General features: G+C 32.6%; 2 protein-coding genes and 1 pseudogene across 2 annotated transcripts; all 3 read right to left on the bottom strand.

The window, feature by feature from the left end:
* Window positions 1-128: 128 nt before the first annotated feature.
* LOC102603968 (bidirectional sugar transporter SWEET7-like) lies at window positions 129-2515 on the bottom strand. The gene is made up of 4 exons (XM_015310821.1): window positions 2470-2515; window positions 2110-2146; window positions 1127-1508; window positions 129-335 (listed from the first exon to the last, which is right to left on the bottom strand). Exons 1-4 carry the CDS (start codon window positions 2513-2515, stop codon window positions 129-131), a joined length of 672 nt encoding a protein of 223 aa, XP_015166307.1.
* Window positions 2516-4692: 2177 nt separating this feature from the next.
* Window positions 4693-6194, bottom strand: LOC102580300 (short-chain type dehydrogenase/reductase-like). Its single transcript, XM_006352173.2, has 2 exons — window positions 5329-6194; window positions 4693-5073 (listed from the first exon to the last, which is right to left on the bottom strand). Exons 1-2 carry the CDS (start codon window positions 5875-5877, stop codon window positions 4786-4788), a joined length of 837 nt encoding a protein of 278 aa, XP_006352235.1. The 5' UTR covers window positions 5878-6194; the 3' UTR covers window positions 4693-4785.
* Window positions 6195-7207: 1013 nt separating this feature from the next.
* On the bottom strand, window positions 7208-11068 carry LOC102603632 (UDP-glycosyltransferase 86A2-like; annotated as a pseudogene).
* Window positions 11069-13934: the final 2866 nt, after the last annotated feature.

Here is a 13934-nt window from a genome sequence, read left to right as displayed (position 1 = left end):
TGTTGCTTCTATTTGTTGTTATTTCTTGTCTTTGTTCCTATACTGAAGAGGGGCGCGGGGTTGGCGTGGGGGTGGGTGCTACGAAAGGAAAATGGGCCCATTGACGTTGAGCTAATGACTCAAAATCATTAGAATATGGGCCTTCCAAACATTAAGTTAAACACTAGCGCAGCCTCGTTGCTCGCCTTTTGGGCCGCTCCAGAGACTGTCTTCTCAACCAGGTCCAGTTTTCCTTGAGTTTGTCTTTCTGTTATCTGTCTCCCAGTATACTTGTAATAGGTGGCATAAAGCATTAGTTGTGCTAGCCCCAGCATTGCTCCCATCACATTTGCTGTCTGAAATAAAGAAGTGAAAAATTTAGAGCAATCAAGAAGAATTTAACTTAACTTATATACGTTGACAGTAAGTGAAAAATACTCACAAGAAGGTAGAAGTCGACACTGATGATGGCATAAGCAGTCCAACTTATGCTGCATAGAAAGGAGAAAAAGGAAAGATAGAAGGGCATGTACTCCACACTCTTGGTTTTTATCACCAATTTCTACAATAGCAAAAAGTATCAGAAGTTCTCTATTTATTCTAATGAGATATAAATCTCACACATATGCTAAGGCCGGAGCTAAGAGGGATGCAAAGGGGACCTATCTGAAACCCTGGCCCTTCGCTGGTATATATATATATATATATATAAAGTCAATTTATTTTTGTTGAATTCATTTAGTGAACATTCTAAAAAAATCATTAAGTACAATCTGAAACCTTGGCCCTTCGTTGAAAAATAATTTATTTTTGTTGAATTCATTTAGTGAACATTCTAAAAAAATCATTAAGTACGTAAAAAAGGAAAGATAGAAGGGCATGTACTCCACACTCTTGTTTTTTATCACCAATTTCTACAATAGTAAAAAGTATCAAAAGTTCTCTATATATTCTACCGACATATAAATCTCACACATATGCTAAGGCCGGAGCTAAGAGGGATGCAAAGGGGACCTATCTGAAACCCTGGCCCTTCGCTGGTATATATATATATATATATATAAAGTCAATTTATTTTTGTTGAATTCATTTAGTGAACATTCTAGAAAAAACATTAAGTATGTAAAAAAGGAAATTATATATTTACCATGATGGTCAAAGGAGAAGCATACATCAAAATATTTGCCACCATGCAAATAGTACCAACAATTGTGTATCTTTTTTTGTGGCAATGGACAAGAGTTATGACAAGAATGGCAAGTGAACCAATGAACACAATTTCACTTAAGATGATGAAGAAAATTTTCATCCTTTTTTCCTTTTTAGAGTACAACACAAATAGCATCAAGTACACCATGTCAATGGCAAGTCCAATTCTATTAATGGTCATGATAAGAAGGCTTCCTTGTTGTTGAATCCATGGAAGTCCATATAAAAGCCAAAGGCCACAGTTTAGGAATGCAACAATGTATGGAAATGGTGAGAATTTCTCCACTGATTTCTTCTTCCACATATGAATAAATGTAGGCCTAAAAAGAAGTTTAAGAAGTTAATGAGCAAGAGGTGAACAAGTTTAGATTAATTACTTCCTCCGTCCCATTTTACGTGGCACTTTTCAGATTTCGAGATTCAAACAAGTCTATCTTTGACTTATTTTTTTTATAGATCTTTAGACATGTTGAATTATCAATTATTGTGACTTATAATACTTTTTACTTAGTTTACAAATATATAAATTTCATTTTAAAAAAAGTTGAAAATTCCATGCGCAAATTCCTGATCAAACTTAAACTGTTTGACTCTCGAAAAATAAAAAGTATCACATAAATTGGGACAGAGGGAGTACTAATTTGCTTATTTCACTTGGATATTAAATAAATTTAACAACTACTATGCTTCGGTCCCAAACAAGAGTGATTTGTCATTGACTATAAGTAACAAGACAACAACAACAAATATAATGTAATGCCACAGAGTGGAATCTGGAGAGGGTAAAGTGTATGCAGATTTTAAGGTAGAATATAAGTAAACAAGACATAACGAAAAAAGTTCAAGCCATATAGACACACACATCCTTTAAATTATCTTGAGAACTCAATAAATGGAGAAACATGTATATAGCTTGCTTACAAGGGTGAAAGCAACAAGATGAATGCATTGATGCTTCCTGAAATAAACATACCAAAATTCATATCAACAAAACATAGTGAGAAAAAAATTCAGCGAGTGTATTTGTGTATATAATTGTTTTTGATAGGGTAGAAAACTATGTTGCTCTAATTCTTCAAAAGCGCCAGTGGGCACGCGCGTCCTGTCGTGTCGGATCCTCTAAAAGTGTACTTGTCGGATCCTTTAAAACTAGTGCACTTTTAGAGGATCCGACACAGGTAACACTGTATTTTTGAAGAGTTCAAACAATAAAGATAGAAAGTGAGTCCAAGAAACTTTTTTTTTCATCACCCAACAACTTAAGAAATAGAGGAAACTAACCAAAAAGACCAAAAGCAACATGAGCATGCTCTCTATCAATAACCATGTCAATGAAGAAAAAGAGAGGAACAAATGCTAAATTGGGAGGAGGGTGTGGGGAAATGAAAAAAAAAACACCAAATAAATTGGGGAAAAGAGAATTAATTATTTTTTGCATGTATTATAGTTAGTCAAAGATAAAACTACTCATCAATTAATTATTATTATTATTTTTGCTTACACTAAATTGGAAGCCAAACTTATACTTATTTTTTCTTTTGTTTTCATTCTGGATTGAGGTTACCCTCCAATCTTTTGAAGTCAAAGTATTCACATTTACTCGTTTATTTTGGATTTTACAATCCTTATTAAAGAACAATAATTAATATGTATTTTATTAAAACACTTATGTAATTTTAAATCATGAGAATTATTTAGAGATGTTAAAAGTAAAATAGAAACAAGATATTATTATTGTTTAGTTAAAAATAACAAAGAAAGTAAAAAATATTTTTGAAATACATTAAAATAAGAGAAAAAACATAAAATGACATCTGAAGTTGTCTTAAATTTTTAAAAAGACACTTAAAGTTTGCGGGCGTCCCATTACATATACCCCATGTAACTATTTCAAATCACAATAAATAAACACTTTTGACCCATTTTCACAATAGCTGTGTTCTCACATATGATAGGCGCGTGGAGGAGTAAAAATACATCCCAAACCAATGTAAAAATATCATGTGGCACTAGCAATTTGAATTTTCTTCTTTACTAAAAGACCCACTTTCCATCTTCTTCAAAACCTCCATTGATAGATGTTGAAGAGTTTTCCATCTACAACCAAAAAAAAAAAAAAAATTCCCCATCCTCAATGAATTTATCATCTAGTTTTACTAGCTTCAATTTCTTCCTTTTATTTTATTTAAAAGTTATGAAATCAACTAATTTGTAAATCTTGAAAGTGCAATTGCAGACAAATTTCAAAACTAAATTAGTGAAGAAACATTCAAACTCAAATCAGTCCTAAACTAACACTACATACACATGAATAATAGATAACACAAAAACAAAATAACAACAAATCACTATAAAATTATTTTACAAAAAATCACTACTATATAGAAAGAACATTTTTTAACAAAAAATTGCATTCAAATCAAGAAACAATTAACATGTGAGCCTTCACTTTTTCGTTTTGACTCCATAATTCAAGAAATTATCTCCGCAAAATAAATTTATTGTGACTATTGACATGCTTTAAGGTTTTGATCATCAAAGAGAGAGAGTGGAGTGAAAATCTAAAAGGGGTTTAGGGTTAAATGGAGTGGTCATGATTAAAATGTGAATGGGTCAAGATTTTATTCAATTTTTACTAAATAAATTGGAAAAAATATGTAATTATATTATTAATTGGGGTGAGATTCACGCTCAAGCACTAAGAATGCAGATTGTGTAAAAAGTGTGTATTTATTGTGATTCTGAAATATTTTGTGGAGTAATAAGACGACCGCAAAATTAAAATGTATTTTTAAAAATTTGAAACAACTTTATGTGTCACTTTATATCTTTTCTTTTAAAATAAATAAAAGTGAATGAAGGGAGTAATTTTTTTTACAAGTTTGTTTTGATTTTGGAGTATTATATTTCATTGGAATTTGTATCCTTCACATCACCCAATAATTAGCAAAATCTTTTTGTCCCACAATAATTACTATATTCGTCCGCTTTTAATTGTTACAATTTCCCTTTTTAGAGTTAAAGGATAGTAATAACTTTGATTAATATTTTATAATGTATTTTTTCATCATATTGATACGCAAATTTAGAATTTATAGTATTATTCGTATAGTTTTTGAATATCAAAATTTTCTATTTAAAATATCGAATTAATGTAATCGAATGTAACTTTGAAAATTACTTAAATTGACTTTCGAAAAACGCAACATGACAATTAAAAGTGGACAGAGGAAGAGGAAGTATTATCTAAGAAATTCAACACAAGAAATGATAATTTCATTCTTTTATTTTTATTGTCACATATTCTATTTTACTAGAGTTAATTGGGTTAGTTTTTATTTAAATTTTAAATTTGAATAATTGAAAACTACGTGAAACATACCTGCAAGTTATATATTTTTTTAATATTAGTATCATGAAAAAAATACAACTTAATATTAATCAAAATAAATATAATTTGGCTTTCAAAAATCACAAGAAATAAGTAAAAGTAACCTGAGGGAGTAACAAAGGAGTACGAACAACTTTATTCAACGTGTTAATAAGTTAAAACCAACACTACAGAAAAATCTCGCATGCAACTAAGGATGTAACTGATCAGATGTAACCGCCATTGACACGAATAATCTGTCCATTCACCCATTCAGAAGCATCGCCGGCCAAAAATCCGACGACCGGAGCAACATCCTCCGACTGACCAAGTCTTCCATGTGGACACTCATCAATCACCTTCTTCACTTTCTCTTCCGTTGCTCCATTGAAAAACATATCCGTCGCTATCGGTCCCGGCGCCACACAATTCGCCGTTATTCCTGTTCCTTTTAGTTCCTTCGCCAGTATTTTCACCATTGCTTCCACCGCCGCCTTCGACGCCGTGTACGCACCGTCAGTGGCGGAGGCAGGAATTCTATCAAGGGGGTTCAAATAATAAAAAAAGTTGTTGCCTGGAATCGAACCCGTGACCCAAAGCTCACATAGGCTGAATCCTGACCCCCATAAACTACTGAGCTACTCCTTTGACATATGCTCAGGGGTTCAATTTTAAATATATACACGTACACAAAAAATTGATCTTATATATATAGTGTAATTTTTTTTTTCCGAGGGGGGTCGGATGACCCCCCTGGACACACTATAGATCCGCCCCTGCGCACCGTTCCCAGCCCGAAACGACGCTGTCGCAGATGACGTCACACATATAATCCTTCCTCCGCCTCGGCGTTTGATCATTCTGTTCGCAGCTTCCTTACAGCATAAAAAGGATCCACGAGTATTCACGCTAAAAGTCAAATCGAAATCGTTGAGATCTGTATTCATGATCGTTGGATGCTTTTCGTCACACACGGCGGCGGAGTTCACTAAGATGTTGACCGGAGATTGAAAAGCTGATTCAGCTGCGTCAAATAGGGATTTCACTGAGTCTGGATCTGAGATATCAGCTTTAACGGCGACAGCGACGGCAGATACGGCGGAATTATTCATGGATTTATTAGAATTGATTTGAGAAACGACGTCGTCGGCTAGAGTAGTGGAGTTTGAGGAGGAATAGTTGATGATGAGCTTAGCACCGAGAGAAGCTAGATGAAGTGCAATCGCTTTTCCGATGCCGCGAGAAGATCCGGTAACGATAGCTACCCGATTTTCGAGCGGCAATTTTTGAGCAGGTACGTTTTCGTTTGATTCCGCCATGAATGAAGAAATTAAAGCTTTGAAATTACTACTACTAAGGAAAGATAAATCAATCGAACCAAGTCGATGATATATAAAAATCGATCAAACTGATGATTAAAACTTCTTTGTTCATCGGGAAGATAATTTATCCTTTTTCAATTCAATTATTTAAAGAAATGCAAATCTTATGATTTGTTTAACAATATCATATGATTTGAAATCCCAACATTACCTTACAACTTGTTTTAAAATAATCACATATTATTTATACAACATTTTTATATTAGTTCTTCCTCTTACTCTATTTTTAGAATTTTTTACCAAAAACACTCATAAACTATACCCTTAATTTAAATTTTTTAATCAAATAATTAATGAATTTTACACAAAAATATGTGCAGGTCACATTGCTCTCCATAAAAAATTTCCCATATAATTTCATTATTGGTTGGAAAAAGCACTCTTATTTGCTAAAAAGAAATTAAGTTAGAATGGTGTTGCAAAGAGACATGATATGCTCTTCTCCTCCTTTACCAACTTAACGAAGTTGAAGCTTAATTTCACATCATTTTCACCTTCTGTAAAGACAAAATGTAAGTAGATCAATAATTATTTGGGGCATTTGATATTTGAAGTGATCAAGATTCTGAATTTCATATATGGCACTCGAATTTTGTTCTCCATTATTAAAAGTAAAAGTCTCAGGTGACCACCATTTCTTGCAGTTTCAAAGAGAAAAAAAATATTTCAATTGGTAATTTTTTAATATCAAATCAAATGAAAAATAAATTAAAACAAAGTTGCTAATAAAAGGATCTGCATAATGCCAAGTGTTGTTGCCAAAAAGAATTCACAATATTTTAGATGTATCACGGATCGAATGAAAAGATTTTTTAATCTTTGGTGATTTAGGGAGTTTTGCCGAGAGTAATATAAATTACACATATTTTTGTAGGAATTCTGTTAATTTTTTGTCAAATTTTAACAAAAGGATGGAAGTTGTTAAAGTTTAAAATACTTGAAGGATGTTTTTTTGTTAAGAAGAATAATTTAATGATGTAATTTAAGTTAGGAGTAGTTAAAGAATGTTTTTGGCCAAAAACTCCTACTTTTATTATAAGTTTATCATTCAAGATGTATGACAATACAATCTATTCAAACACTATATTTATTGAAACAATACATTGCAATTTGCAATACACCACAGTTCACATTACAATACATTATGATGACCATCCAAATTCCAAATAAAGTGTGAAAAAAAAAAGCAATCACATATGATTAATAATATCGTAAAACTCGAATGAATACCAATTCATGTAATAATTTCAATAAATTCAAACTTATTTTATTTAAATACTCTTCCTATGAAATTATCTAAATTTCTCTCTGATGATCCTTCAGCTCTTAATGCATTATTCTCTAACGTTTTCTTCACTTCCTTAATTGCATTTCTACACTCATCACTTAAATTTCCGTACATAAAATTGTGTATTTTCTCTGAAATTTCAACCTTAGTAATTGGATTTTTATTGCACAAATTAAGTCCGATATTCCAATCATCGACTACTAATTTTCGATTAGTAAATTGATCAGTGAGCAGAGGGAAACAAAACAATGGAACTTCACACCAAATGGCTTCCAGGATTGAGTTCCAGCCACAATGAATCAAGAATCCTCCGATTGCTGAGTGAGTCACCACTTATTTTTGACAACACCAAGGTACGACTAAACCACGACCACAAATTTCTCCTTCAAAATCTTTAGGTAACGGGTTCGGGTCATCGGACCTTACAATATCGGGTCGGAGCAACCAAATAAAACTAACTTTACTTAATGATAAACCATAAGCTATCTCTACAAGGTCATTTTTGGTAATATGGGAATAGCTACCAAATGACACGTATAAAACAGTTGCATGTTGTTGTAAGTCGAGCCAGTGGGTGCAGTCGGACTCAAACCACATGCTAGTAGTCACACAGCTCTTGGTGAACTCGGGTGGGAAGATGGGTCCTATCGCGTAAAATGGCTTTTCAATTTGTAGAGCTGATATAATCTCGTATTTGAGCTCCTAACATAAGATGAAATCAGTATTTCTTACATCATTAAATGCATTGAAAATAATTTGATGACACATTAGGTTGTGTCTGTTTCTTGAAGATATGACATTAGGATTAGGTCCTTTGGCTTTATTGATTGGACTCCTGGTATATATAGTCAATAGGATCTTCACGCATATCTGTCATCTGACCTCAAATCAAACAATAAACATGAGCCAATATTAAAAATAAATAAACCGAAAAGGGTCAAAATTACCCTTAAACTATTCGAAATAGATTAATTATATCCTTAAACTATATTTCGGCTCAAAAGTGTCCTTCCCGTCTAACTATTGGACCCTGCTTACTCTTCTGTTTAACGGAAGAGTTATGTGGCATCCATGTGTATATTAAAATGCCACATAGATCTCCACATGTGCACGCCAACACACCCACCTCCATGTAGAAGCCCTAATTTCCTTAGAAGATTTTGTAATATAGATTATAGAATAAGAGATTAAAATGAACATATAGGGAAGCTTACCAATACAACCAAAGTGGCCATGTAACATCAAGAGATGAAGATGATAATAAAGGGTAAAAACCAAAGCTGGTTCTGTCCAAAAATATAGGTATAAAAGTCCATATTTCTTGGTCAATTTTCCAGGAAACACAAAGAAAGAATCAGCAATCAAACAGGTCACTGGAGGATCTAATTTTGACTCTTCTAGTTTTCACCAAAGCTTCTTCAACATGAGCTGAGAACACATGTAATAAAGAAGCCATGAATTGGTGATGGTTCAATGACCTATCGAAATTTACTGGTAGCCCATCAGACACCGTCATATAACGTATATCTAGTTCTTGATGACCTTGAACGCTATAAAATATGTCGATATTACTATTCTTTTGAGTGATCTGATAGTGTGTGGACTCTGTATTGATGAAGGTGATAGTGAAACCTTTTTGTGCAAGCTTGACTGCTAGATGGATTGTGAAATGGTGCAAAGTCAGTGTATGCAAGGTATCATGATATACTTGGGGTAGCTAGAAATTTCAATAAAATAATAATATACTCTGTGTAATTTCATAAGTAGAATTGAAGAAGGATAGGAGAGAGCAAGATAAGAATACGAAGCATGGTAGCAAGTAAGGGTGTAATGGACGGGCTGATTTGGGTTTTTCAAATATCAAACCAAACCATTTATGTCGGATTTTTAAATCTATAAACTAAATCAAATTAATAAAATTCGAATTTTTCAACCTTGGGTTTTTTCTGGTTTTTCCGATAAGTATTCATAAAAACATATAATTAATTTGTGCTTCAAATATTTCTTTTGTCCTACCAAAATACAACTATCGAAGGTGTTTATTAAGAAAATAACACAAAACATGAGATGAGTGATGACACTAAATACTGATCAACAAAAAATAATAATGAAAGTGCATAAACCAAATCTTGCAAATTAATAAGTTATAATGAAAATGATCATAATTTAAAAGTACTAAATCATGCTAAAATAAGTCTAATAAGTATTAATTACATCACTAAATATTAAAGAAAAACTAAAATTAGATTATGTATTTTAATTGTCTAAACTAATGTAAAACTAAAGAACAAATATTCAACATTATTATTGTCATTCTTAATGTTGATCAAACTGATTTTTTTTGTTAGCATTAGTATGAATTTGATTTTGATTTGAGCTTTTTAGAATTACTAACATTATATGGACTAGAACCTTCATTGGACCATTCAAAATCCTAAGTTTGTATTTATAAATTATATCAAAGTAATATTTTTATATAATATAAAATAAAATTTTAAAATTATGTACATAGTGTCAGATTGGTTGGGTCTCGGGTTGATTTTTTAGTTAAGACCAACCCAATCCAACCTAAGTATAGTCGGATATTTTTTTTCCCGATTTGACTCTTTTACAGTTTAATTTGATTTTCAATTCAATTTTGTACACCCTTAACTACAACAAAATATAGTACCAAAATGTAAAGCAATTGAAGTAACATGTATTCAACATGTAGCAAAATACAAATAGAAGAAAATGAATAACACGATTAGTAAATAATACGTACTATTAATAAGAAACAGTGTAGAGAAAGCTATCCCCTGCCTCTCTCACACAATGAGACAACACTTCGCTATATAATTTTTTTGTGAAATACTCCCTCCATTTCAAAAAGAGTGGTCTGATTTGACTTGGCACGAAGTTTAAGAAATTAAAGAAGACTATTGAATCTTGTGGTCCTAAATTAAAGTTATGTCAAATGTACAAAATTATCCTTAATCTTGTGGTCTTAAACATGCCACGTGGAAAACAAAAAGTAAAATGTTACCAAAAAAAAATCATTCTTTTTTAAACTGACTAAAAAAAAAAAGAGGTCATTCTTTGTGAAACGGAGAGAGTATAATTTTCCGACAAAGGATATTCTAACTTTCTATCTTTTAGGCTAATGTGGCTCTGCTGCTACTCCTAAATTTATTAAAATTTCCCTTCTTCCTTTTATCATTTGGATAATAATCCTAACAGAAATGTTGTCACCAAATGACATAATACCCATATCAGCTATACTATAAGACATTTTGTTGGTGTGACCATTTTAATATTATACAAATTGTTACATATTCACATTGCCAATGCCACACTAAGTCTTTGCTGAAATGTATGACATTTGTGCCTAATTACTCATGGTCAATTAATGACCAGAGGCATAAGGCATATTACTTTCTGAACGTTGGCAATGGAACGTTGGCATCTGCACGTTAGTGCATTTGTTGCCCTCAACTTTATTTCATTCTTTACTCCTCCATTATTTTTGTAACCTATGTAACTCCTACGACCATTATCTTCACTATTTACTACACCATTATCTTCATATTCATTGCTAGGAAGACTTCTTGTACTATAAATAGTGGTGGTCTTCATTTGGTTTGTGACACACAACATATAAGAAAAATATAGAGTGAAAGAGTTAGTCCCTTCTTATTAGTTGAAGGGATGTGTTTTTTTTGTGGAGCTTTGGACTCAACTCTTGTCCAGAGTTGTTGAGTTATATTTTGTGATTAGGCTGTTGTATCCTGGAGGGGACAAGTCAAGAAGGATTACCGCTGGACCGGTGAAAATATTTGCTGCAATGGGCTTGAATCTCATTAAAGAGAGCGAGATATCCGCGCCTCAGCCTGAAGAGATTTATTTCTTCATTTTTATTTTCAATTGCAATTTTGTATTTTTTTCTTATCTTGTAAGTTTTTCACTAACAATTTTAAGGAGATTCACCATGAATACAATTGAAAAAAACGCGGATGTCAAGATGGGAGACCTTAACAAGCCATTTCGGTTCAATGGTAACCATTTTAAGAGATGGAAGGGTAAAGTACTTTTCTACTTAAGTCTTCTCAATGTTTCTTATGTGTTAACTGAGAAGAATCCTAATAAAGTAGACATCACCTCTATGAACGATGATGAAACTATTTCTCATCTAGAGAAAGTGGAAAAGTACGATGGTGATTCCTATAAGTGTCGGTATTATATTCTTAATTGTCTATCTGATAATTTTTATGATTATTATGATAGAACTTACTCTAGTGCAAAGAAAATTTGGAAAGCATTGCAGTGTAAGTATGATACCAAAGAGGCTGGAGCGAAAAAATATGCGGCTAGTAGATTTTTTCGTTTCCAAATGGTGGACAACAAATCAGTGGTAGACCAAGCTCAAGACTTTATAATGATTGTTGGAGAGCTTAGATCCGAGGAGGTTAAAATTGGAGATAACCTTATTGTTTGTGGCATAGTGGATAAACTTCCACCTTCTTGGAAGGAATTTTCAAAAAACTATGCACCACAAACAAAAGGAATCCTCTCTTGAAACCTTGATAATGAAAATCCGCATGGAAGAAGAGGAAAGGGGCCAAGATGCACTTTTGCAAACAGAAGAGAGCAACATCACAACGAATGTAAATTTAATTACTTCAAATAATGCTACTCCTGAAACTCACAAAAATACTTCTTTGAAGCCTAAGAAGAAAAAATTCAAGAAAAATAATGGTGGAAATATCCAAGCACAAAATTAGCAAGTTCAAGACAAGGGACCATGCTTTGTTTGTGGCAAGAGTGGGCATATTGCTCGATTTTGCAGATTCCGAAAACGTGGTCCTAACCCTCTGGCAAACGTTACCGAAGAACCTTTTGTGGCGGTGATTACCGACATAAACATGGTTGAGAATGTTGATGGATGGTGGGCTGGATTCTGGTGCAAACCGTCATGTCTGTTATGACAAAGACTAGCTTAAGAAATATACTCATTTTGAGGAGCCCAAAACCATCATGCTTGGTGATGCTCACACTACTCAAGTGCTTGGAAAGGGAGATGTCGAATTGTGTTTTACTTCTGGAAGGGAATTAACTTTGAAAGATGTACTTTATACTCCTTCTATGAGGAAAAATCTGATGTCTAGTTTTCTTCTTAATAAAGCAGGCTTTAAACAAATTATTGAATCTGATCAATATGTAATAGTGAAGAAGGGTATTTTTGTGGGAAAGGGGTATGCATGTGATGGGATGTTCAAATTGAATGTTGAAATGAATAAAACTTCTACTTCTGTTTACATGCTTTCTTCTACCAATTTTTGGTCATGCTCGTTTGTGTCATATTAATGACCGTTATGTTGGAATCATGAGTAGTTTAGGATTAATTCCAATGATTAAAAAGAATTTTGAAAAGTGTGAGGCTTGTAGTAAAGCCAAGATCACTAAAAGGCCTCATTTTCAAGTTGAAAGAAAACTAATTTGTTAGAAATAGTTCATACTGATATTTGTGAACTTGGTGGAATTTTAACTCGTGGAGGTAATAGATATTTTATCACTTTCATTGATGATTTTTTCTAAGTTTACATATGTTTACTTGATGAAAAATAAAAGTGATGCTTTTGAAAATTTCAAAACTTATCTCCATGAAGTTAAAAATCAGTTTGGAAGAAAAATAAAAGAATTAGAAGTGATAGAGGCCGTGAATATGAGTCAAATGAGTTTAATTCTTTTGTTAGATCATTGAGAATAATTCATGAAACTACTCCTCCTTACTCTCCTTCATCTAATGGAGTAGCGGAAAGGAAAAATAGAACTTTGGTTGAATTGACTAATGCCATGCTTATTGAGTCACATGCACCTTTAAATTTTTGGGGTGAAGCTATTTTAACTGCTTGTTATGTGTTGAATCGTGTGCCTAAAAAAAAAGTCTAAACTGACACCTTTTGAATTGTGGAAAGGTTACAAGCCAAGTTTGGGATATCTAAGAGTTTGGGGTTGTCTAGCCTTTGTGAGGCTAATGGATCCCAAAATTACAAAGTTGGGTAAGAAAGTTACTACTTGTGCTTTTCTTGGTTATGCTTCAAATAGTACAGCCCATAGATTTTTTAATCTTGAAGATAAAATTGTGATAGAATCGGGTGATGCTATTTTTCATGAGAATAAATTTCCTTTTGATTCTAAAAATAGTGGGGGTCAAAAGATTGAACAAAATATTTTGTCACTACCTAGTTCTTCTACTTCTACTTTAAAAAAATAAAGAAATTGATGATTTTGAGTTAAGAAGAAGCAAAAGAGCTAGAGTAGAAAAAGATTTTGGTCCTGATTTTTATGTGTTTAATGTTGGAGATGACCCTCTCACTTTGAAAGAAACATTATCTTCACATGATTCTATATTTTGGAAAGAGGCTGTAAATGATGAAATGGAATCACTAATTTCTAATAAAACTTGGAAACTAGTTGATTTACCACCGGGTTGTAAAATTATTGGTTGTATATGGATCAACCCGAGTCTTTTGTTGAAGCAGGTCAAGCAAGCAAAGTATGTAAACTTACTAAATCCCTATATGGCTTGAAACAGGCACCTAAGCAATGGCATGAAAAGCTTGATTCTTGCATGATTGAAAATGGTTTTAAAACAAATGAGTGTGATAAGTGCATATATCATAAGTCTTGGAATAATTCACATGTGATTATTTATCTTATATGTTGA

Source organism: Solanum tuberosum, unplaced genomic scaffold (genome assembly GCF_000226075.1).
Source record: "Solanum tuberosum cultivar DM 1-3 516 R44 unplaced genomic scaffold, SolTub_3.0 scf00147, whole genome shotgun sequence".
Taxonomy (NCBI): Eukaryota; Viridiplantae; Streptophyta; class Magnoliopsida; order Solanales; family Solanaceae; genus Solanum; species Solanum tuberosum.
The sequence above is the reverse complement of the archived record's forward strand: the minus strand, read 5'-3'. Positions and strand labels throughout refer to the sequence as shown.

Bases quoted from the DNA above. Each gene is read 5' to 3' on its own strand.
- LOC102580300 (XM_006352173.2), bottom strand. From the start codon at position 5,877: ATGGCGGAATCAAACGAAAACGTACCTGCTCAAAAATTGCCGCTCGAA. The intron at 5,074-5,328 runs ATCTATAGTGTG...TCCGCCACTGAC, and splicing joins GGAACGGTGCGCAGGGGCGG to GGTGCGTACACGGCGTCGAA.
- LOC102603968 (XM_015310821.1), bottom strand. From the start codon at position 2,515: ATGGTTATTGATAGAGAGCATGCTCATGTTGCTTTTGGTCTTTTTG. The intron at 2,147-2,469 runs GTTAGTTTCCTC...TGTTTATTTCAG, and splicing joins TGTTGCTTTTGGTCTTTTTG to GAAGCATCAATGCATTCATC. The intron at 1,509-2,109 runs GTAAGCAAGCTA...ACTTCTTTTTAG, and splicing joins ATCTTGTTGCTTTCACCCTT to GCCTACATTTATTCATATGT.